Source organism: Conger conger, chromosome 7, assembly GCF_963514075.1.
Source record: "Conger conger chromosome 7, fConCon1.1, whole genome shotgun sequence".
Lineage (NCBI taxonomy): Eukaryota > Metazoa > Chordata > Actinopteri > Anguilliformes > Congridae > Conger > Conger conger.
The window spans coordinates 34,418,233-34,441,058 of NC_083766.1; the positions used below are offsets into that span (position 1 = coordinate 34,418,233).

The following is a 22,826-nucleotide window of genomic DNA, read 5'->3' on the forward strand; positions in this document are numbered from 1 at the left end:
AGCAGGTGAAATTGAAATTGAGATCCGCTTTTATTCAGCCTGACCACATAAATGCATTGATTTACAGCAGGGCAGCCCAACCCTGTTATTGGACAACCTGTAGGTTTTCATTTCAACCCTGATTTGACACACCTGATTCTACTAGCAGCTCAATGAAATATCTAGTCATTGAATGAGGTGTGTTTTGTTTGGGTAGGAGTGAAAACCTACAGGTTGGTAGATCTCCAGGAACAGTGTTGTACAGCTCTTATTTACAGGCTTTCTCATGTAGCTACAGTGTGATTGTGGGATATGATTTTCAGGAACAGGATGTTCCCTTCGTTCTCAAGATCTAGAAGGTGTTTTTATCGACTGTATAATCGCCTGTGGAATACGTATAGGCCCATATGTATATAAAGCAATTTCTCAATGGAAAAAAATTCTATGAGTTTCACATAACCGTCTCTATCACAGTTTGTGATTTAAGCTGGCGTTTAATACTTGGATATTTTTATTTTAAGATTTGCTGGGTCCACTGAATTCCGAGGCTGATTTACAGCCGAAAAAATAATTCTGCTTACATAAGGCTGCCCAAGTTATATACATCACATGACCTTGGTCAGTTCTGTGAGAAGGCTTCCCAGGCTAGTCAAAGCTACCGTTAGTCAGCAAAGTAATTTAATGCAACTACTCGAATAACTTAAGTGTACAAATTAGATTAAAGCAGTCACCTCCTTAAGCCACTTCCATTTGTTCTTGTGACCGAAGCAGCTATTTCTTCAAAAATTACTATGATATAGGTCACATAAAATGTGAAATATTGTTTCATAACATATTAAACATGTCACATGATATGGTTTCCCTAACATTTTGAATATGTATGGTGTTTATTCATTCTGCTTTAATCCTATAATATTACCCTCATTTTTTCCCATCATGATGAAAGGTGTCTAAAAATATGTTTTCATTCTTAAAAGCACAATGTCATGAATATTTAGAGCATTCATTTTGCGAGGTCTCTGAATAATAAAAATGTGAGATGCATCTGAACATATTTAATGCAAGTGTTTCGTGAAACGTGCGATTTTTACAGTATCGCTGGCCCGAGATTGCGTGACCATTAGTCAGTGACAGGTGGGATTCGCCATTTCGCAGGAAGCGTCTTTGTTTGCGTTTTGGAAAGCCGCCTGCAGTGACAGCCATTCAGCCAGCCTCCGTCTGCTGCTCGCTCTGCCTGGCCACGTGTTCCTCCCGTGATGCCAGTGACCGCATTCTTCTCTCCCGCCTCCCTGGCATCACCGGACTGCCATGGCAACGGGGCGAGGATATTTGGAGGGGGATATTTAGGGGGATATTTAGGGGGAATGACCCGCTGTCTCTGGTGCTCACAGGGCCCTGTTTGACTATGAGAAGGCCAAGGACAGCGGCCTGCCCAGCCAGGGCCTCAGCTTCAGGTACGGGGACATCCTCCACGTCACCAACGCCTCCGATGACGAGTGGTGGCAGGCCAGGAGGGTCACTCCCGACGGGGACAGCGAGGAGATGGGTGTCATCCCCAGCAAGAGGAGGTGTGTTGTCAGTGTTGCCACGGCGACGGGTCTCCCGCCTGCTCTGGCGTGTCCATCATGACATTACCATATGCTCGGCCGACGTGTGTTTGTGGCACCTAACCGTGACCATTACATGCACTGTGAACACTTGACCTGACTACACCCCCATGCCAAGAGATTGCTGAGAATAGATGTTCACCACCAAAGCATGTTCAGTTGCATGTAAATGTATGTAAATGTTATTGAATATACTGTAAATATTTGATTGTATATGAGAACATAAACCTCAGCATATCCATAATCATATGAAGCCATTTTTTTAGTGTGCTTATTAACTAGTTAGTCTTAATTAGTCTTGCATCAGAAAACTTTGAATCCTTTATATTTCAGTGTCACTACAGTACCAGCATTAAGTAGGCGTCTGCTTCTGTGGATAACATTTCTCAGGTGTTCATCTAAATGTGGCCAAGTGCATACCACACAAATTAGAAATGGTAGTGGGCAGTGACAATAAATAATGAATGTCTTACACAATTTGCATGATCTGATAATCTCTTAACGTTAGTCTGTTTGCTTTCACAGGGTGGAGAGGAAAGAACGCGCAAGGCTAAAGACAGTCAAGTTTAATGCCAAACCAGGAACAATTGATTCTAAAGGGGTAAGTCGACATTACCTGACAGCTGAAAAACTAAAGGGCAATGTGGCTGGTAAGCAAATGACTTCTGAATAAGGAGGTTTCTGTACTAGCACGGAACCACTCATATAAGTGTGGGTTCACTTGTGAAATATCCAATGCTGCTGTAATTTACAGTACCCTCACTGCTGGAGTTGAAAATGTAGACTATTGAAAGAAAGAAACGCCCTGTAGACAGATTAATTTAAGCTAGAATTTTATAGTGCTAACTTTTTTAGTGTGCCTCACATCCTCAAAATGACTGAATCGGATATATTATATGCTTAATTGCATGCATTGTCATACAAATTGAATAGAAATCGAACGCATCGCTATCAACCCCGACTAACAGAATGCCTCATCTCACAAGCGCACTTGAGTTAGTACGCCACTATAATTGTAATTGTTGAAATGTGGGCCATGAAATGGTGTTTGAATGCACAGCCAAAAGTAATGTTTTGTACCTTGCCTGACCTTGGCTTATTATTGTATTTACTGTAGGTCAATAAGTGCAGCAAAAATGGCTAGCCTTCAATGTTTGTGATTGGCAGGATCTAGTTAAGCCAGCCTAGTGACTGCCAGCCCAGTTCCCTGATAGGCCTGCAATTACCATACTATGTAATTATTTGTACCAAGAGATTTTCATTTCAATCATTCGAGCTGCAACAGACCAACAAATACACTGTGGATTTAGGCTACTGTAACATTGGCCACATGAGCAGGAGTTTGACACAGTTCAACTGCAGCCCACTCCTGTATTCCTGCACATCGGTTTGTCTGATTGTTTCTTGAAACTGTGGAGGTCAATGTTACTTCTATATGTTTATATTTACCTTGTTATTCTTTTAAAATATTTTACATCAGAATAGCAGAGATTCACAGTTGTAATCACCTCATGTGTCTCTATTTAAAAACAGAGCAGTAGGCTACAGCTTAGTCTAGCCTACAGTCTAGCCTTCTCATGAGTAGTATTTTCTAAACAAAGCTGCAATTCAAATGAACATACGCAACTGTGTGAAGTCCTTTTGTATCCATGGCAACTTGACAGCATAGAAGGTGTGAGAAAGAGAGAGAGAGGTTTCGTGTGGGCTCGGGTTTGATGCGGTGATAGTGTAGTGCGGTGCCTCTTAATCTCATTTCTATCTTAAGCACATTGTACACCATGTTTTTGAGGACAGGAAGAGGCTTAAGTGGCAAGTTTTAATTAAAGGTCTTTTGTCAACTTAAGCTCTTTACCGGCAACTTGCATAATTGATCAGGTTTGGATGCCTGCTTAATTGAATTGTCATGACTGACATATTGTTTGTATGGCAGGCTAATACACAACACTGTATCTGGTTCAGTTTGTCACCCTGCAGAATAAACGCGTAGCCTTCTCTTCACAGTTCAGTCACTGTGGCTACAGTGTCAGTGTAATAGTATGATTTCTAACAATGCCATACTGTATTTAAACAACTGGTATGATTTGTATTTATTTTATTTTTTCATTTTATTTATTTATGTATTTATTTATTTTGGGTATGATAAATAGTTAAAAATGTGATTTTCTTCAATTGCATTTACAGTATTTGTGATATTCCAACATTTAGAGGCACATTAATGTCCCAAGTTAATAAATACACATCAGTAAAATCAACATATTGAAAGGACAAAAATGGCTCTTTATTTTTAACTATTGATAATTTGCATGATTGTTATAGTAGGCTTACTGTTAATGCTTGCACTACAGCATAGAGCAACATTTTATTTTAACATGGAACATTCATCTAAGGACTGTGAACTAAACCCTTTGTTAAAAGGAGAGTAATATAATTTATCTACTATTGATCAAGGTCATGAAATGGTAGTCATTTTTCATTTTCAACTTTCAGACTTAGTTATTTTTTAACCAATAAACTTCATTTCGTGACACTTTTTCTTTTTAGACACACTGTATAATATAAATCCGCTCACTCCTGCCTCCAACAGATCATTACAACAGTACGGTTTTAGTTCCATTAAATACATCTCATTGGATCCCATTTTGTGTTCCTGGAATCTGCATGGTTGATAACAGGGTTTCAGAAATACATTTCTGTTTGCACATTTTCATTCTTCATCCATGCATAGCATGGCTCTTGATATTTTATTTTTTGCATGGCATTAAGTGTGTTATTTTTGCAGATGTTTTCACGTTTCATGTCTGTAATTTTATCCTGAATGTTTAACCATTTTAACAAATGTTCCTGAATGCTTCAGGTGCAATTGTGGCATGAGCAGCTGTGACAGCTCTTTGAACCATAATATTAGCTGAAGCACCATAATAACAATCTTCCTCAACTCCTTCAGTGCTTCCAGTCAGTGTTTTGACACTAATTAATTGCCTTTGTTTTTAATGAAAAATGACAGCTGGTCAATTATATAGAATTCTGTGGCACGGTCATAATTTTACCCATATTTGGTATTTTCTGTCATTAACCCCTTATGGGTGGGTATTTGATCAAGACTCATTGCCGTTTAAATGCATAGTGATTCCTAGGGCTTTCTATCGGGTGCCTTAGTCCCTAATGGGTTAAAACCCCTGAAAATACAGATCCAGCGACATTATATCAGTGTCGACTGACCCGGGCCTGACCCTGCTGATAGAGCCCTCATGGCCTGCAGCATCTCGCATGCCCACCAAATACACTGTCACTGCTGTTCCTCCCACCTTTGCCACTAGTTGTTTTGTCAGCATGATTGTGACGACAATTAGACATCCCTGTTTGCCCCATGCCCTTTCTCCTTCACAGTCATTCAATGACAAGCGTAAAAAGAACTTCATCTTTTCACGAAAATTCCCATTCTACAAGAACAAGGAGGCGGGTGAGCCCGAGGGCAGTGACTCTGAAAGTAAGTAGACCTTCAGGGGCCGTGTGCGCACGCACACACACGCACCATACACAAGCACACACGTTTAGGCTACAGCTAGCGGACCACACACAGGTACACGGACGTGCGTGCAGGGTGTAGGGTCCTTCTTTGGAGGGAGGCTCCGTCTCTGGCTGTTTCTGGTTCCTTCTGGAACGGTGGGGAAATGAAGGCCTATTCAAGGTCTGTTTGCCACTCGCAGGCTAACACCTGTCCAGACACCAATCACCTCTCTCTGATTTGGCCGATTAAAGGTTTTTTTGTATTCTTTTATTTTGTATGCCAGGTTTTTTTCCCAAAAACAAAACCAAGCAGAGTACATTGGTTAAAGAGGTCAGAGGTCAGAGAGAGCCTGGTTCTGCTCGGTGTCTGGTCATGCGAGTGGCGAGCAGGGGTAGAATCGGACCTGGCTCCAGAGGACAAATTCCCTCCTAACTCCACTGACCTCTTCCTTCCTCTTCTGCGGTTATTCCCCCTCTCTCTCCCTCTCCGCTCTCTGGGGACCGCTGAATAGGACATCCCAGGGCTAGGTGACGACGGGTATGGGACAAAGACACTGAGTAAGTTGGGCAGGAATGGTCTCGTCTGTAACATCAACATGATTTTATTTTTGTTAATGTTTTTAATATTTTTGTATATTTAAACTTTTTTTTTTTTTGTCTTTAACGAGCTCTTTGAGAAACCTGTCAGCATGCACTGATGGAATAGCCGTATGTTTGACCCTTAACCCCCTCGTCGGGTCCTGAATGTCCCCAGTTATTTGTTTTTCCATCGTCTTTTATTTACACCTATGTCTTCTGTTTTATTTTCATTTTAAAAGAGACATAATAATAATAATAATAATAATAATAATAATAATAATTATGCATGGCACAGAAAGGTCACGTGGCACTCTCACATTTTTGGTGCGCAGCCACATTTGATAAGATGGGATTTATTTGGCGGACGGCCTGTCTGTCTCTCTCGGTCGTACGACAGTCCTATGAGTGTTCTCCTGCTCTACATTTGAATCTGCCATGCCTCAGATGGCTCACTGGCAGTGCCTCTGGAATGCTGAATCATTTTTGGTTCTTCATAAAATATGTAACAAGCTGGCAAGGTCCTTTCTCTGTGTCTCTCTTTGTTCCATCCGCATGCAACCGCCCCTCTTAGGGAAGCGTGTCGAAAATGTTTATTATTTCCCTGCAAGCCTCACTTTTCCTAATGCTAGTGACATATTGCTATTAAAGCCATCTGTTGTGCACCCACATATTTTACAGTGCAGAAATGTGAACAGTTGCCCATGCTTGCTTCAGTCATTGTTCTGTGGCAGTTCCTGCATGCTCTGTGCCTGTACACTTTAAAGCATTATATGAAATGTCATGATATGCAGAGAAGGTTATTAGTGGTGCTAAAATAATTCTGTTGAGATTATACACTGCTCGGAACTGGGAACTGTACTGTCCTCTCAGGTCCTCTTCGCACTTGTACTTGTGTTTGATCTGCACTTTGTTGTAGAGCGTCTGCTAAATGCCATGTAATGTAATGTAATGCTAGAAATTCTCTTTTTGCCTTCAGATAAGTTAGTCATTAGCGAATGATAAAAGAAGGGACTGCAGTTTTGACTGTTTCATGGGTGCCGGACTGTGTGCTTCTGTGGTCTCCTCAAATCTCTCATTAAACTCAGTGCTGTAGAAATTATACCAAGTACATATGATGGTGTATAAGTGAATTTATCCTTAAAATCTATCTTATCATTTGGACAGATTGAAACATGGGTTCCAGTTATATTTTTTAAAATAATTTTTACCTCATTTAATTTCCCATACCCGAATTCAAGACTTTTGCTCATACCACTTAGCAGAAATGGCACAAGAAGTTGTTTTTTTCAATGTGCATTATTTTGATAAATGTGAATGCTGCCCAGTATGTTTTTATAATATCCCAAAACAGTTTCTCTGAATAGCAGCAGAGCCACAACATAACTGCTAGCCAAGTAATACATGTTCTGGAATATCTGTAGTTTTGTTGCAATCATTGTGGCTTATGTGCATTCGGCCGTGCTCCAAAAAAAAGTACAATGTCACATTGGTGTGGATTCCTCACACACAGAACGGTCTTCCAGTTCTCTCTCTCTTCCATGCCTATTTCGAGCTCTCCGCGCTTGTTTGTTTTCAAACTGATAAAATCTGTACGGACTCCACAAATCAGTGGGCAGCTCCCCCCCCCCCCCCATATCCAGTATCCCACAGCAGGATAATGTGGGGGGTGGAGCCTCTAAGGGTCTTTTGAGGGACTGAGTGATGTATGCACTGTCTGCACTCCTCCTCAAAGCCATCCATCACGGGAGGTGGGACGGGCTGGGGTGATTGCTTTTTGGGATGGTAGCGATGCACCTCCGCCCCGGGAGGGGGATGGGTGCGGACTAACCAGAGACCCCAGCCTCGCACGCTGCAGGACCCCTGAGCTCACTCACCTTCATTACTCAGCAATCACGAGAGACGTCACAAAACACTGCAGTAGCTGCCCCTGTCTGCACATGCTCAGTACGCAGCTCCACAACATGTGCTGGAGAGTGGTGTGGGGGGTGTGGGTGGAGGCATAACTGCAGCATTTCCCAAGGCTTTTATATTGATGAATGTACCAAGTTGAAATTGATTTTGGAAATTCTCCCTGGAGCACTTCCCGGGTTCCTGTTCCCTCCCTTGGATCCGCTGAAGGAAGATATTGGTATTCCAGTTTTAATTCATGTGGTGTTTGGTGCAATAAGTACTGCAGTACAGAGTTGGGTACCGCTGTTGTTTTTCCTGGTTATGTTCCTAACCTTTCTGAAGGGTGTGGTCTAGGATAATTCAGTTTCATCTACACAGAGGGGGAGACACTGGCTGGACTCAATCAACATTTGTCCACAGCGTAAATTCAAGTGTCATTTTCACAAGTTCACTGATGGTCAAAACCAACTTCTCAAGCTGTGTTTGTACAGAAAATTAAATTGACTTTTGTAGAGAGGCAAAACTAAGGAGAGATGTTGATCAATTCCAGGCCAGCATCTTCAAAGCAGTGTTACAGTGTTGATCACATTATTCACAGGGCATTAGGACGCCCATCATATCTCATGTCGGGCCCTGCGTTCTTCTTGCTGGATCCTTGTCTCCTTCACGTAGCCACAGTTGCATCGTACGTCACATCGGAATGTTTTGCATGCCCCATCTCCCTGGCACTTGCCCTACTCCCCCGCTATGTCCAAGCAACCAATCGGAAATGGCCTTTTTTTTTTTTTTCTGTCACCAGGGAGCCAAGAAGATTTAATCCTGTCCTATGAGCCCGTCGTCCGGCAAGAGAGTAAGTGCCTCTCTTTTTTTTTTTTTTTTTTTTTTTTTTTTTTTATATATACTGGGAGTAGTTATATGTAATAACTGCTCCCAGTGATTGTGTCACACAGTGTAATTGTTCACCCAGGAGTTAATGTAGTGCTGTTATAAAATGGCGTCATGTGAAGGGATGTTTATATAATGGTGATGCGTAACAGTTCAGTATGCCACATTCCCATAAGGCCTGCTATCTCGTTTGATGAGGTTCTCAATGAGCCAAATAAGAAGTGAATCACAACTTTTTAAAAGTATTCCTTGGTTGGCAAGGCACTTCCTGTTTGTATTGATTAACTGGCAAGGGACTTGCTGATGTTTTTTGCACACTGTCCTGTGTCACTGAACTTTTTTTCAAGGAGGTGCAAACCATGAAATTAAATACCACACACTCACTTATACATATTTGTTTGCATTTAGAGTATATTCAACAGATTCAAGTGTATTGTTCATTGTAGGGGCAGGGGAATTTCTTTAAATGAATACATCTGTTTGCATTCTTTTATATACGTACAGTTTATGAGATTTGATTCACTGTGGTAGAAAGGGGGTTCACCACACTCAGGCAAAGGTACATCAGTTTTTCCTTTACTGCAGAACAAAGCAGGTGGCAGTATCAGATGCTGTTTCCGTTTAGAGAGATGTGGGCGCTAGATTATGGGCCAAAGGACAAAGGCAGCCACAGTGTCCTATTTGGGGACAGCACATTTAACCTGTCCGCTCCTGGCCAAACTGAAAGCTTTCTGTTACTTAGCAACTTGAGCCAATTGTGCATATCTCTATGCAGCTGCTGCTGCAGTCGTCACTCGCCCGGTCCGGATGTGAAATCAGACCTTGTTGCTCATCCGTGCAGAATAGTGATGCAGCACCCAAAAGCCCTGGGGTTTTAGTTTCTAGCCTTCAGAGTTACATTTTGACATTGAATGGCATCTAACATGCATTGCATTTCAGTATATGACATTGTGTATATTCAGTAATAGAAATTCCTTTTCCATGTATACGTCAGGTCATGGTTTTAAGGTAAAAAGAAACACCACAGTTTACGCGGTTTGTGGGTTCATTATGGGGAGGTTCATAAATGAATACATGACAGTGTATGTCTGGCCTTGTGTTTCCTGAGCAGTTAACTATGCCAGACCAGTCATCATCCTCGGACCCATGAAGGACAGAATCAACGATGATTTAATTTCGGAGTTCCCGGACAAGTTTGGATCGTGCGTGCCACGTAAGTATGCAGCACTGGGAACCACTGTGACTGAGACGCTATAGGCATACAAATGTAAGAACACATAATACAGGCCTTTCAGCCGTATCTAGGCTCACGAGTTTCCTACAAACAGTGGTGTGTTGTGGTGAGCCTGACCTAGAATGCCCCAATACATATCTGTTCTTCTGATGCTCGTCTGATGGTGTTGCTCAGGAAGCAGTTCTTCTGGTTTTCAAACCTCTAGTAGTTTGTGATGCTTTTCATGTGCATTAATAATAGGTGAAAGGCCTGATGTAGGCTGTGCTCATGGTCCAAAAATGTTCCTATGTATGTTTGGCCTCTTCATTTCTGCCATAGATGTTCTCAGCATATATACAGTCTAAACACAAAGCAGGCTTTTTTGTACTAAGTAGGAGTGGCAGTGCAAAGACCTCTCGGTAAGGTGAAACAAAGTTTGTCAGGATTTGAATGGTTGTCCTGAGGTAACTTGGTAACCACCTTCCCACATACGGGACATCTATTGTTTATAATTATTTACCATAAATGCCTCAATTCTGTTCTTTGTAACATTTTACAAAGTAGGTACAGTATTTGTGTCTTCATTTCATATTACGTTGTTCTGTTGGTCAATTTTTCTTTCTCTTACTCTATTCATTTTCCTTTTTTGTACCTTCATACAATTGTATTTTGTATCATTGTCATTATTCAAAAGAATAGAGTAGTCATACTCATTCAAGTGAGCTGCAATGAAGCTCACGTCAGTATCAAGCATTGTCATTTATAAAGTTCACAATTGCTGAGATACTTGCACAGTGTGTTCGTCATGTTTAATTCAGTAGTTTATCCAACTCAATTTATTAAATGCAGAACTGACACCTGGCTTATAATCCACATATTTTAATGTGTCTTCTTCATGGTCTTGTGGTCATTTTCAGTTTGAACATCTTGTTTTGTTTGTTTTAATTCAAATTTCTTTTTATTCATTTTTAATACCTTTTGAAGCGGCTAACTGTTCAGGGCGCGTGGGTGAGTAAGTGAAGTAGTCATTGCTATAAAGCAAGTAGTGTCATAAATGTAACATATCCCCAACTGTGATTGTTTGTGAACATCTGTTACAATGTACAGCTGTTTGTTCCTGTGTGAAGCAAAGCTTATACTTGCTGTTGCTGAGACTGTCTAATAGTGCCCTTAGCAAACTCATTTTTTTGACACAACACCGTTTTTTTGATTTAACTGATCTAAGGAAGGCAGCTGCATCTGGGGAAGACTCAGCTCATATCCAAGCTGATATGTTTACTGCAGAGTCGCTGGTCTTTGGCACCTCAGTGACTGTCTCATCGAAGGCTTAATTGAACTTAATGGAAAGATGTAATGGTTGTGTGCAGTTTCACATAGACTCAGAAGAATAATGAGCTGAGTTATTAGTAATGAGCAATAAGCTTTGTTGTGGATCCGTTCTGGTGTTAGAAACGTATTGTGAATTTTGTTAATTTACTCTTTTGGGCTTTGGTGTGAATTCTCATGCGGAGCTCTTTTCTCTCTCTCCCACCGGTGGTCTTCGTCCCGGGAGCAGACACCACGAGGCCGAAGCGGGAGTATGAGGTGGACGGGCGGGACTACCATTTTGTGGTCTCCAGGGAGCAGATGGAGAAGGACATCCAGGAGCACAAGTTCATAGAGGCCGGCCAGTACAATGACAATCTGTACGGGACCAGCGTCCAGTCTGTCAAATATGTGGCTGAACGGGTAAGGGAACACGCCGGCACCTCTGGTCTCCAGTAGCCCTCATGAATGTATGGAGTTAAACATCTAAAAATGTTCAAATCAAAGTTAAATTACAGTGGTGCACTGTAACTATCAAAGAGCCCTAGGTGACCTTTTTCCGATCTACACATTTTTCGAATGAAGCCGTGGTGGGATAAATAGAAGTGTAGATGTGGAAGAAAAAATGAAAACTGATGTGACGTTTGAAGATTGAACCCTCTTTGTCTCTTGATCTCTCTCTTTACCTCCTCCAGGGCAAACACTGCATATTGGACGTGTCAGGGAATGCCATTAAACGATTACAAGTAGCACAACTCTACCCTATTGCCATCTTTATAAAGCCCAGATCTATGGAGTCCTTAATGTAAGTGGGGCTTAATGTAATGTAAGTAGAAGTGCAGAATGCCTTTGTAGCACTGGATCAATAGCGGAGTGTTTTGTTATAGTGTTCCGGTTTAAACATTAATCTCATTGGTTCCCGCTTCTCCGAGCCTCCTGCTTAAATGCATTCCCTCCGTAGGGAAATGAACAAGCGGCTGACGGAGGAGCAGGCCAAGAAGACGTACGATCGTGCACTGAAGCTGGAGCAGGAGTTTGGGGAGTTCTTCACAGGTAAAGACACCTCCTTTTTACGGGGTTTATGTAAAACCTGCCGCCCTCCTGGGCCCTGGGACCGGGCAGAAGGGCACTGCTGTGAGAGGTTTCTATCCACGGGGCCAATTAACACCGGCTCACGGCTCATTTCTCCAAACGGGGACAGCAGAGCCCTCCTGAAGAGCGGCCGCTCCTCACCCCTCCGCACACCGCGGGGCAGCAGTTCTATTTCAGGAGCGGCTGGATAATACTCAAAGATGGTCTCTTTAACAAAACCGCAACCTGTTACGCGTCGGTAGTAGTCCCACTTGATATGCACTGGTTTTAAGGGGGTCAACTTTGTATATGAAACCCACAGGTTACTTGAGGGGTTTCTTAATGGGGGGAGATCAGGTGGCATGAGATACGCAGTCGTTTTGTAAGGAATTTACTAACCAAACTCCGCTCTCTTCTAGCTCTGGTGCAAGGAGACACGTTAGAGGACATTTATAACCACTGTAAGCTGGTGATAGAGGAACAGTCTGGACCTTACATCTGGATTCCTTCGAAAGAGAAATTATAAAGACAACCCAGGCCATGGATCTGAAACTGCAAATAATAGGAATAATTTGTAATATACAATAAATTATTATGGAAATGGTTGTTATTAATAATCATAATGTTTACCATTAACTTTTTTGTTGCATCATCATTTTTTTCTTCACTTTAAAAATGAATGTTCCTGAATGTACCACCACCAAGTGTTCAAAATATTTTGGCCTCAAAAAAGAATGGACTGTTTGTAAATTTATTTTTTGATTATTTGTTTATTTTATTTTGTTATTTGTTTTTTTTTTTTGGTTTTTTTTTTACAAAAAGTCAAGGTGAAAGAAACAAAAGTCCGTGTCAAGAAGCGGAAGGACTAGAAAGAAGACCTGACGGCTCCAGAACTCATAAAATCATCGAAAACACAGAAGAACGACAATAACGGCTTATTTTGCTTTCCACTGATGAACAGCTCTCTGTGTCCCCAGGGCCTCATTTCACATTAGTGGTTGTAATATGTAGTGAGTTTCATATCTATGCACTCTCTAGACCCTTGGATACTTCATGTGATTTATTGTCTGATGATTATTTCTTCCCTAATTTATTATTTTTTCTATTCAGTTGAATTCGTTTTTATGGACAATTGAATTAGTTCATGTTTTATAGTGAACTCTTTTTGTTTAAATGTATGAAAAAGAGATACTTTAATTTAGAGAGAATAAAGGGATACAACTAGGAATAGGAAATTTGACACTATATTTTGCTATTTATATTGATAGAGGGCACAACAGCACAGACAATATTTATAATGAAGATATATAACTTTGTAAAAAACAATAATAAATTTTAAAAAATGAGTTGTACGTGTAATATAGTGTGTTGTGGTAGATTTAGTATTGATGGAGATTTTGTAAGAAAGTAATTGAATATGTATAGATATGTCCCTTGTTGAGTTGGAGGAATTTACTGTTTTGTGGTGCACTGTGGTGACCAACACGTTTGCCCAGACATGAGTTCCAGTGAAATATTTCCCCCTCTAAAATTTGCATGAATCAGGGATGTGACTGCTTTCCAGACGCAGCAAACATCTTCTGAGCAGGTTCTTCCATCCGAGGATCATAGGCCCGAAGGTCCAAATTTCATGTGTGTCAAAAGCATTTGCAATAAGTCCCATTATTGGCCTATGCCATTATTGAAACTCTCTTTGGGGGTAAAAACTGAGCAAGGTTGTGCTTGCAGCCACATGGTACTGTGAGTAATTTAAGCTCTCATTGTATAGAAAGCTCCATACATACATACATGGTTCCCTTTGATTTATAATGTACAGTGAATTTGTGACCAGTCATTTGTGAGGTTATGTACACACTATTGTTATTTATTTAATACTCTATGTATAGAAAATGACTGTGCATTTTAGTCCTTTATTTCTGAACCCTTTCCACCAAGAGTGGATGCCAATCCACAGGAGTCAGAAATGGGATGGCCTGCTAGCCCGACTTCACCCATCAAAGTAAAATTCCTTCAGGTGGTGGTGGAGTGGCATATTTAAATGTGTGTTTGCTATAATCACTAATTTCATCCTGTCTCTGTGTTAATTTGCTCCTCTGACGTATTGGTCACCACTTGCCTTAAAATAAGGAGAGGAAATTCAGACAAAAGTTTTTTTTGCTACTTTCTGCCACTGGCATCTTTGTAACCTCATTATATCTAGTGTTTACTAACAGAAATAAGACTTGTTGGTCCAATGGCCATTTGTGGAGAAAATGGGTAGAAGGGGGAAACTCAGAACTGTACAGTTTGGTCTGAATTCCTAAAAAGCAGCCATAGCATGACCCAGGGAAACTGAAATTTTAAAGTAAAGGCCTTGTCGCTTTTTCATCCAAGGTGAATTAAAATTTGAGGCTAAACATTTATTTGAACAACTATTGTTGAATTTATTTATTTTACCTAAAGCATATCATTCTAAAAATTGATTACTGAGAAACAGGTTTTTGATTCAATGTCTGTTTTACCCCTTCATCCACCCACATATCAACGTCTCTCAATATCCCTGATATTGAAATAGTTTCCAGTAATTCTGCATTTCTGTTGTCTTTGGTGCACTAGCATGTAGCCATTAAGATTGGCCACACTCACTGCCCATGTGTATGTGCTTTGAAGCGGGGAACAAGAGGTTTGCAAGTCGGTTGGTAATGTTCTTGGAGCCAGAAAAGCTCCCACAATGTGAAGTGGTCCTTGAAGTGGTATTAGTATATTTAGGAGAATGCATGATATTTCTGTCACACAAAGGGTTCTGCTATTCTCAGGGTTACCAGACAGGGTTTGGCAAAAACCGATGCCGAACCACCTGAATTGTCAAAGGATAGTGCCGTCTCACAGTACGCGAGATCCAACGCAACTCCCAATAACTAGAAGTCTTACCAGTCGTCCGTACACCATTTTGACTCGGGAAAAGGCATGCAGCCTGTTTTATCTTCTGTTTCTGCATGCAACCTTTCACACTCCTTTATTATTGTGGTGTTTTTTTCAGAGGGGGGATAAAGGGCATTAGGCGCTCGTTGCGTGGCTGACTGCACAGATGACTTGGTTTTTTTTTTTTCGGACTAATGTGGTAATTTCACCTTAATATGTCAGTGTGATTTGCTTTTCATGGCTGACATTGCATCGAAGGAATTCTTTTATCTTGAGTTATGCTTTTGGAATAGCTGTTAATGGTGTAACATGTTGTACAGAATTTGTCTTGGCACTTATGTATCTTATGTTTGATGGGGGACAATGTCCTCTGACTTAATTTGCTTTGGTGCAATCAAAGGAAACATTGTTCTTTGTTTTGTTACTTAGTTTTTTTTTTTTTTGTTTTTTTTGGGGGCGGGGGGGATTTTATAGTAGCAGTCACAGACACATACATGTTTAATGCCCTCAAAACTTTTTTTCTTTTCTTTTCTTTTTTTTATACAGCTGTCTCTATATCCTCATCAAATTTTAACATTTTTATTTTGTCCTGTTAGGGAATGTATTATATAGAACCACCCTTTCTGCCTGACTCAACTTTACTTTCCAATAATGAACGCCACACAGAAATAGCAACCCGTCTGGCTGTAGACGTGTCATCCGTTCATTCCATTGGTGTGATCGTCAAGCACTCTTGGCACACGCGGGACTGTACAGTTACCAACACCAATGTCTGTTCTATAAACTTAAACTTGTTTTTATTTCATTTATGTTTTTTCCATATTTTATTTTCTAAAAACAAAAAAAGTCAATGAAAATGGAACATGTCCTTTGCATCGTTACCATATGTACTCCTGATTGCTTTAAAGAATCACTGAAAAAATACATTGCTTTAGGCAAACGTGAAGGTACTATACTCCGCATCCATCTTTCGAAAAAATCGAAATTAAAAGTTTGGTGAGACTTTTAAAAGGCATTTGTCTGTTTTCTGTTTCATGTGTATTCTTTTCTCTCTCTCAATCTGATCTGTATTCTTTGTCCGTGTCTTTCTCCTCACTCTGAAATACAGGCACACTTAAACCCTGTGTGTCATTTCAGTTGGCCGTTACATCAGTCCAACTTGGGGAAACCCAGCCGACTGCTAGTTGGCAGAGACGAGTTTAGGATCATTCAGGGTCTGGCATCTGGTTAGTTCTTGAGTGCAGTAAAGAAAAATGAACCTTTAACAGTACGATTGTTTTTCATAAGCCATTTATTTTCATTCCTGAATAGTAGACAAGATACTGATTCCACATAATCCATGATTCCTCTCTAACCAACTATTCAATTAGGTGATTTTGTTACACATTTATTTTTTTGCGTTACTTTGTATGAAAGAAAGCTCAATCCCAAATCAAGTCTTTTTTTTATTTTTTATATACATTTTTTTGTCCTATGTCTTAATATTTCTCATATGTCTCAAAACAATGAGATTTTAAGTGTTTGTCAAAGCTGAGGACTAATTTTGATTGAATCTCAGCTATTGTCTCCTGTTCATGTGAACTACTGTGAAACATTGACCTGCCAGGCTCTGGGATTGGGGCAGTTCCGGTTAATGCAGTGCAAAAAGCAGTAGCATCAGCTGCTACCAGTTCCATTGCATGATTGGAAAAGAAAGCAGAGTGGATGGCAGCCCTCCTAGACTGGTATCATACCGGCCCTGTTTTTCAGGAGTGCTTGTAGTAAAGGTCCTGTCAGAAGACTGAATGAAGATTGAATGAAGCCATTGTGCCATTTTTCTAACCTTTTTGACGCGTAGGTTCCATGAGCCATGTGACATCATCCAAGCTTTTGATCTCTCATTTCCAAAGGTAGGGGCGAGGCAAAACTTCATTGTGTTTCTCCGCTCATGTATACACAATTCTTTCTGTGAGCATAAAATGATAAATCTCCCCCTTCCCCAACTCACTGAGCTTGGAATATGACGTTTTATCATGTGGCATTCTTAAACTTATAACAAATTACCTTTCAGACTTCCATTGACAGTATATTGAAATTTATTTTAATATTGCTTTCATTTTTTGCCTTATCATTTGTTTCAGACACATTCACTGACAACACATAACAAATCGGGCATAATGCAGAGATATAGTTCTTCAGATATTGTCTTTTGACAGTAAATCTTTAAATGGCAACGAATAATAATATATGGAGCTTCTGAATCCCAGAGGCCGAAAATGTGAAGTATGAGGAAATACACAGATGTATCAAGTTTGGCCACTCTAGGACAAATGGATTGCAGGTTTGACTTTGTGAGATCATAGCAGTCCCTAATGGGCAATTCATGCCCTTTCTTTTGTCCAGGATACTTGCTGTGTGCCAAGAAGTTACCAAAATGAATACAAATGTTACCAATGTTTGCTCATGTTGCATGTTTCAAGTACTTGCGTTGCATAAAGCATCAGCGACAAAATATTTAAGTCTTAATTTCTTCTCCATGAAATTATAGGGTTTCGTTTGTAAGCTTAAGAATTTCTTGTTCTTCATGTTCTTGGTGGTTATTGGACCTTAGTAGACTTTGTGACCAGTGACCAGTGACCATTGACCATTGATTGTCTCAGAGCAGGAAACATAATCAATGACATTCAATGACATGCCTGTGCTGGTCTTATGTGTAACCATAATCAACTATGACAGGTACGCTAACACAGACAGCAGAGCGCCTGTCTTCCCATCTCTGTTCAACTCCTGAAAAGGAGGTTATCAGTGCCATGTTGAAGGAGGGTGTGCTTGCTGAAGCTTTCAGAATGAATTGTTTTTCTTCTATCTGTGATGCGTCTGGGACGTTTGTAGGTCCTCTATTGACCAGAGAAGTTCCTGTAAAACAGTGACAATTCTGCCAAATGAAACCTACCTTAAAACATGCATATCCTCCTGCATTAGTTGTTGTGTATACTATTTCTTCTGAGTAGGTGCAGCATGATAAAGATAGAGTCACTGACCTAAACCTGGTCTGGTAAAGGGTAAAGAGTTTATTATTTGTTTTTGTCTGTGATGCAGTGCTTTGCTGGCATTGGCTCAATGGGCACTAGTGCAATCATCATTCTCTCCCAGGAGAATGCTAGATAATTGCTTTTCAAACACAATTGTGTTTATTTGACTGTGGGAGAGCTGCAGGCACAGGATAACGTGCACAGTCACTGCTGTGCCAGGTAGCCTGGGCACATCCCTTCTTTTTTTCTTGGGCTTTTATTTACAGCTTTCATAAGGAAGCTTGCTTAGCTGTTTGTCAGTGATTAGTGAAAGCATATTGCCTGTTCACAACACAGTGAGACCTCATGTCATGCTTGCTGTATTGCTGCTGGCTCTGTGTCTGTATTCCTGTCTGTCTGTCCACAGCAAATATGACCATAATGGTTTTTTTTTTGTTTTGTTTTTTTTACCATTAGAGGTCGAAGTTGATTCAAAATAATGAGGGTCTCTCGTACATGTCAAAGGTGCTGACTGGGATATTGCTCTGGCGCCAACGGACAGGCCTGCTGGCTGGACCCCTCTCCACCTCGGGTTACACTACGGCCAATTAGACATTGCCCTCGCTGGCACAGTCAGCTTGTTGACGGCTTCCATGCCGTGGAACTGGGTGTTACAGTAGCCGGATGAGTCACCCAGAACCCCCCCCACACACACACACACACACACACACACACACACACACACACACACACACACACACACACACACACACACACACACACACACACACACACACACACACACACACACACACACACACACACACACCTTGTGCGAGGTAACACATCACAGCTTTCATCGTGCCCTAGCCATCCAAACAATGAAGTCAGCCACAAATCTGCTCCAGGAATCATCACAGCTGCACGTTATGAACTCGCCTCCAGACTGACCTCCCATAGCAGGGCTACACGGCTGTATTTGTCACCTGCTCATCTATCTCCACAGTGCAGGCCACCTGTCTGGTGTTGTTGTATAACCTGGAAGGTGGCTAAAAGCAGTGCATTCTGAGCAGTGCAGGCAAATCTGTGATAAACTGCAAATGCGCAAACTGAAATCTTTATTTCCACTTCCTCAAGCTAGATAGGGAGCCAATACAGTTGTTTCCAGTTTCAATCAAGTGTAACCAGTTATGACTGGCGCCACAGAAAATGAAATGCCTATTCTTTGATGAAAATTAGAAATCATGGAAATCAGTTCAACAAAGAAAATGGGTTTCCAGATGGAAATCATTGTGCTGTGTATTCTGAAAAGTATTCAGGTACAACATGTCCTGCCCTCAATCATGATTCCAATCAAACATATAAAGAAGATCGAAGAAGGCCTACTGTATACTCAACTCGGATAATATCATGTAGAAGGATGACTCCACATATTATTAAAGTTAATGTAAATTGGATTTGAAGCACACAAATCCAAGTACAGAAAGTCTATGTGGCATCAACAGTATAATCTTGTCATTTCACAAAAAGTTGTTCACTTCCAAGAGTCCTCAGCAGGTTGAAAGCAAAACTTTTATGTCTCTATTCTCTTTATTCTTTTCTTCATGAAACAATAATGGGTCTACTTTTTTCCTAACTCGGCTGTCTCCAGATCCTACAAATATCTTTCATCCAGAAAGAATGTTTTTGCATTCTGTGTCTTTGCTATGACTATAGACTATCAGTACAGTTCTAGGGCATTCCTGGTGATTACACTTCAATTGCTGTGGAATACCCCGTATTTGGTATAACAGCATTGGAAAATGGATTGTAAAAAGCTTTGTTTTGATAAAAGTCCAGCATTTATTACATTTACTTTTTCATCTGATAACTGTCCTGTAGAAATTGAAAAATCATACAGTATCAATATGAAAGGTTAACTGATTTTTAAGACGCTAAATGGAGTCAAATTGACCCCAAACATAATGAAAGGAGAGTTAAATGAAAAAATTACTGTGCCTATCAGTTCAACAGGATGCACACCCATTCTCTGAAATCCATGACTCACGAGCTGAGCATGCTGCCATTGGACCAGAGGACTTCATGCGCTGCTGGTGGCAGACCACAGGGGCCCAAAGGTCAAATATGGTGGGGAACACCCAGCTGACTCCAACCCTCTGGCTATACTTTTTCTCAAAGTTGCACATTAGAAATACATACACATCTCATATCTCGGAAATAGCTCTGCAAACAGTCAAACTAACAAAAATACCTATTCACATTAAGGGGCGATTAAAATTCCATCAATTCAATTCCAATGAAATTGTGCATGTTTCCCATTTGCAAAAAGATTACCTCATCAATAATGATTTGCCCTAAATAATCTAAAGTCTAACTGATATTCGCATCAAGATCAGTAACATTGGTAACCTCAGAATTAATAGTGCATTTGCACTTTGTGCCAGAGTTTGGGTGTTTGGTTGGGTGAGCGCACAGGCAGCTCCACTCAGGAAGCTGGTGCGGAGGTGAAGGTGTTTCAGGTTTAACAGGAGTACTCGAGTACTCAGATAAACCTCTGGTACGTTTCAATATAACCACTGTCTGCATGCAGATTATGTTGCTGAAGAGATTGGAAAAAAATACAGTCTTAACTATCAGACAGGATGTGTGTGTGAGTTTGTGTGTGTGTTTATGTGCACGCATGTGTCTGCTGATTTCCTATATGGACCACTATGGCTCCACTCACTGGAGAAACATGAAAGCCCTTAGTTGTTTGTGTTGTTGTTACAAATTAAAAAGTTTTTTTCATATGTAGGCCAATAACAGCAGCACTCAAGCAGATCTGTGAGTGGTGGAAAGGGCTGAACACTGGAAAAATGCTTCTGAGATCCGCCGTGCCAGCAATTAGGCTTGTGTCAGAACCGATCGGTCAGCACCTTACACAACAACCCGTAAAGCACCGGCATCCTATTTGCCGCACTTCACCAAGGAGATCAGAGACAGTGTGATGTCACAAATCACCACCCCCCCCCCCCCCCCCTCACACAAACACACACAAACACACACAAACGCACACACACACATTCTCTCACTCAGAGATTGCACTGACTTGGGCTGGACGCTGGGTTGGGTTGGACATAAACAGGTAAGGCGGCTTAAATGACCTCATTTCCTGCAACAGCAGAGCAGCGCTGAAGGCTATGTGCAGGAGCTAAATTGCTACACTGACCACACCGCCCTCTCCTTTCATGTAAAATTTTAGGTGCTACCAGAAATGCATATTGGTATGCAGCTAGGAGCCAGCAAGAATACAATGGCCCACAGGTGACCCCTGTTAAGACCAGCCTTTATCATGGAGAAATAGAGTATCCAGCAAGCATGCATTTATTGGACCTGTCTGCACTGTTTCCCACCACCAGGACCAGGGCAACTGACCTTTGCTCGAGGTGATTGGTGTATTTGCTATGGTCAGTATAATGCTTTCCTGCTGTTGTTTGTGTACAGCCAACGTGCCAATGTTGGATGACCTTGATTTCAGTCTGTTTTTTTAGACAGCTAACCTAAGCAGGATTTTGTATTGTGTATAAAACATCTTACTTTAATCACTGAAGATTAACTTTTTTTTAATGCCTGCTACAATGTATGTATGAAAGTGCCATAAGGGAAGGACATAATAGAAGCACATGGTCTTCAGTAATTGTGGTTGTGCATCATGTGAACTCTGTACGGAGGCCTGTGGAACTCTGTCTAGCATGAGAACACACTATGCATACTATTTGTATTTTAATCTTGTACTATTATTGAAGTGAATCATGTGACTGAAAATATAAGAAAATGTATTCTGACAGCTGCTCTTGGCCATTGTCCCGGTGTGAATTCCACTGGAATTTTATTTAAAAATGTTTTTAAACGTATTAGCATAGGAAGCATTTTTTGTTATACATGTTGGTTGCTATTCTACTGTTTACTACCTGAAATTAAATTCATGATGAGTCATCGTTACGGAATACTGTTTCAGTTCATCCGATATAGTTTGATGTCAGCATCATGGAGGTGGTTCCTTGTGACTTTAATCTTCACAAGCAGTGTGCACATTCAAGCACCTTTACCTCTCGAAAGAGAAGGATGGTGACCCCTTGGCATTTTTTCTGCGCTGCTTTACCAGCTTGACCAGCTTTAAAATTGAGCTGGTCAAGCTGGCCATAAGCTGGTCTAGCTGGGTATGAGCTGGTCTGCCAGCTAGAGCTGGTAGCTTGTCTGAGCTCGTTGACCAGTTGCCAGCTGTTTCAAAACATAGCTTGAGCAGGTCTGAACTGGTCAACCAGCTAAACCATGTCTAGCTGGAAGCTGTTCTGAACTGGTCTGTTTTTTTTCCAGCAGGGGTGGCAAGGTTTATCCTGTAAGCAGTGAGGTCAAATCTGGGACAGATTGGGCCTCAAATATGCACGCTGTGCAACCATAGTGCAAGTCCTAAGTGAATGCATGCTTGAAGGCTTGACTCTATAACAGCTAAGAGAGGGTCCTAGTCCAAAGTAGTTTTCACACCTTTGTTCTCATGGAAAAAGTGTTGCGCTATGTGGTCATACACACACCAGCATCTCTGAACCTGCATCTACAAAGGGCAGGAACTCTATTTCCTGTCTATTTGTGCATGCACGCATGCAGCTTCAATGTGCTCAGTGTTCTGTGCATCTGTCAGTTTAATTTCTCAGCATCTCCGGCGTGCAAGAACATGAACCAAGTCTTGTACACAGAAATAATTCACATTAAATTATAATTATTTAATTATTTTTTACATTGCATTAATCTATATGTAAAATGCTACAGGCTATAACTTGCCACGCATATTTATTCTGCTTGACCCCCCCCCCCCCCCCCCCCCAAGATCTGAAATAGACTCAAATCAGATCTTCAGTACAC

At 41.0% G+C, this 22,826-nt stretch overlaps 1 protein-coding gene across 5 annotated transcripts in view; it reads left to right on the forward strand.

Annotated features, from left to right (window-relative positions):
• dlg2 (discs, large homolog 2 (Drosophila)) overlaps window positions 1–15,948 on the forward strand; it is a 239,252-nt gene extending 223,304 nt beyond the window's left edge. For 4 of the 5 annotated variants that reach the window (XM_061247616.1, XM_061247619.1, XM_061247617.1 and 1 more), the window contains 9 exons: window positions 1,371–1,547; window positions 2,112–2,187; window positions 4,974–5,073; window positions 8,362–8,412; window positions 9,559–9,660; window positions 11,216–11,388; window positions 11,661–11,770; window positions 11,927–12,018; window positions 12,456–15,948. In XM_061247616.1, coding sequence (XP_061103600.1) covers window positions 1,371–1,547; window positions 2,112–2,187; window positions 4,974–5,073; window positions 8,362–8,412; window positions 9,559–9,660; window positions 11,216–11,388; window positions 11,661–11,770; window positions 11,927–12,018; window positions 12,456–12,562 — 988 coding nt within the window. In that variant the 3' untranslated portion in view covers window positions 12,563–15,948. Of the gene's footprint in view, window positions 1–1,370; window positions 1,548–2,111; window positions 2,188–4,973; window positions 5,074–5,605; window positions 5,652–8,361; window positions 8,413–9,558; window positions 9,661–11,215; window positions 11,389–11,660; window positions 11,771–11,926; window positions 12,019–12,455 lie in introns of all 5 variants that reach the window. The other variant, XM_061247621.1, reaches the window with a different exon arrangement.
• The last annotated feature ends 6,878 nt before the right edge of the window (window positions 15,949–22,826 follow it).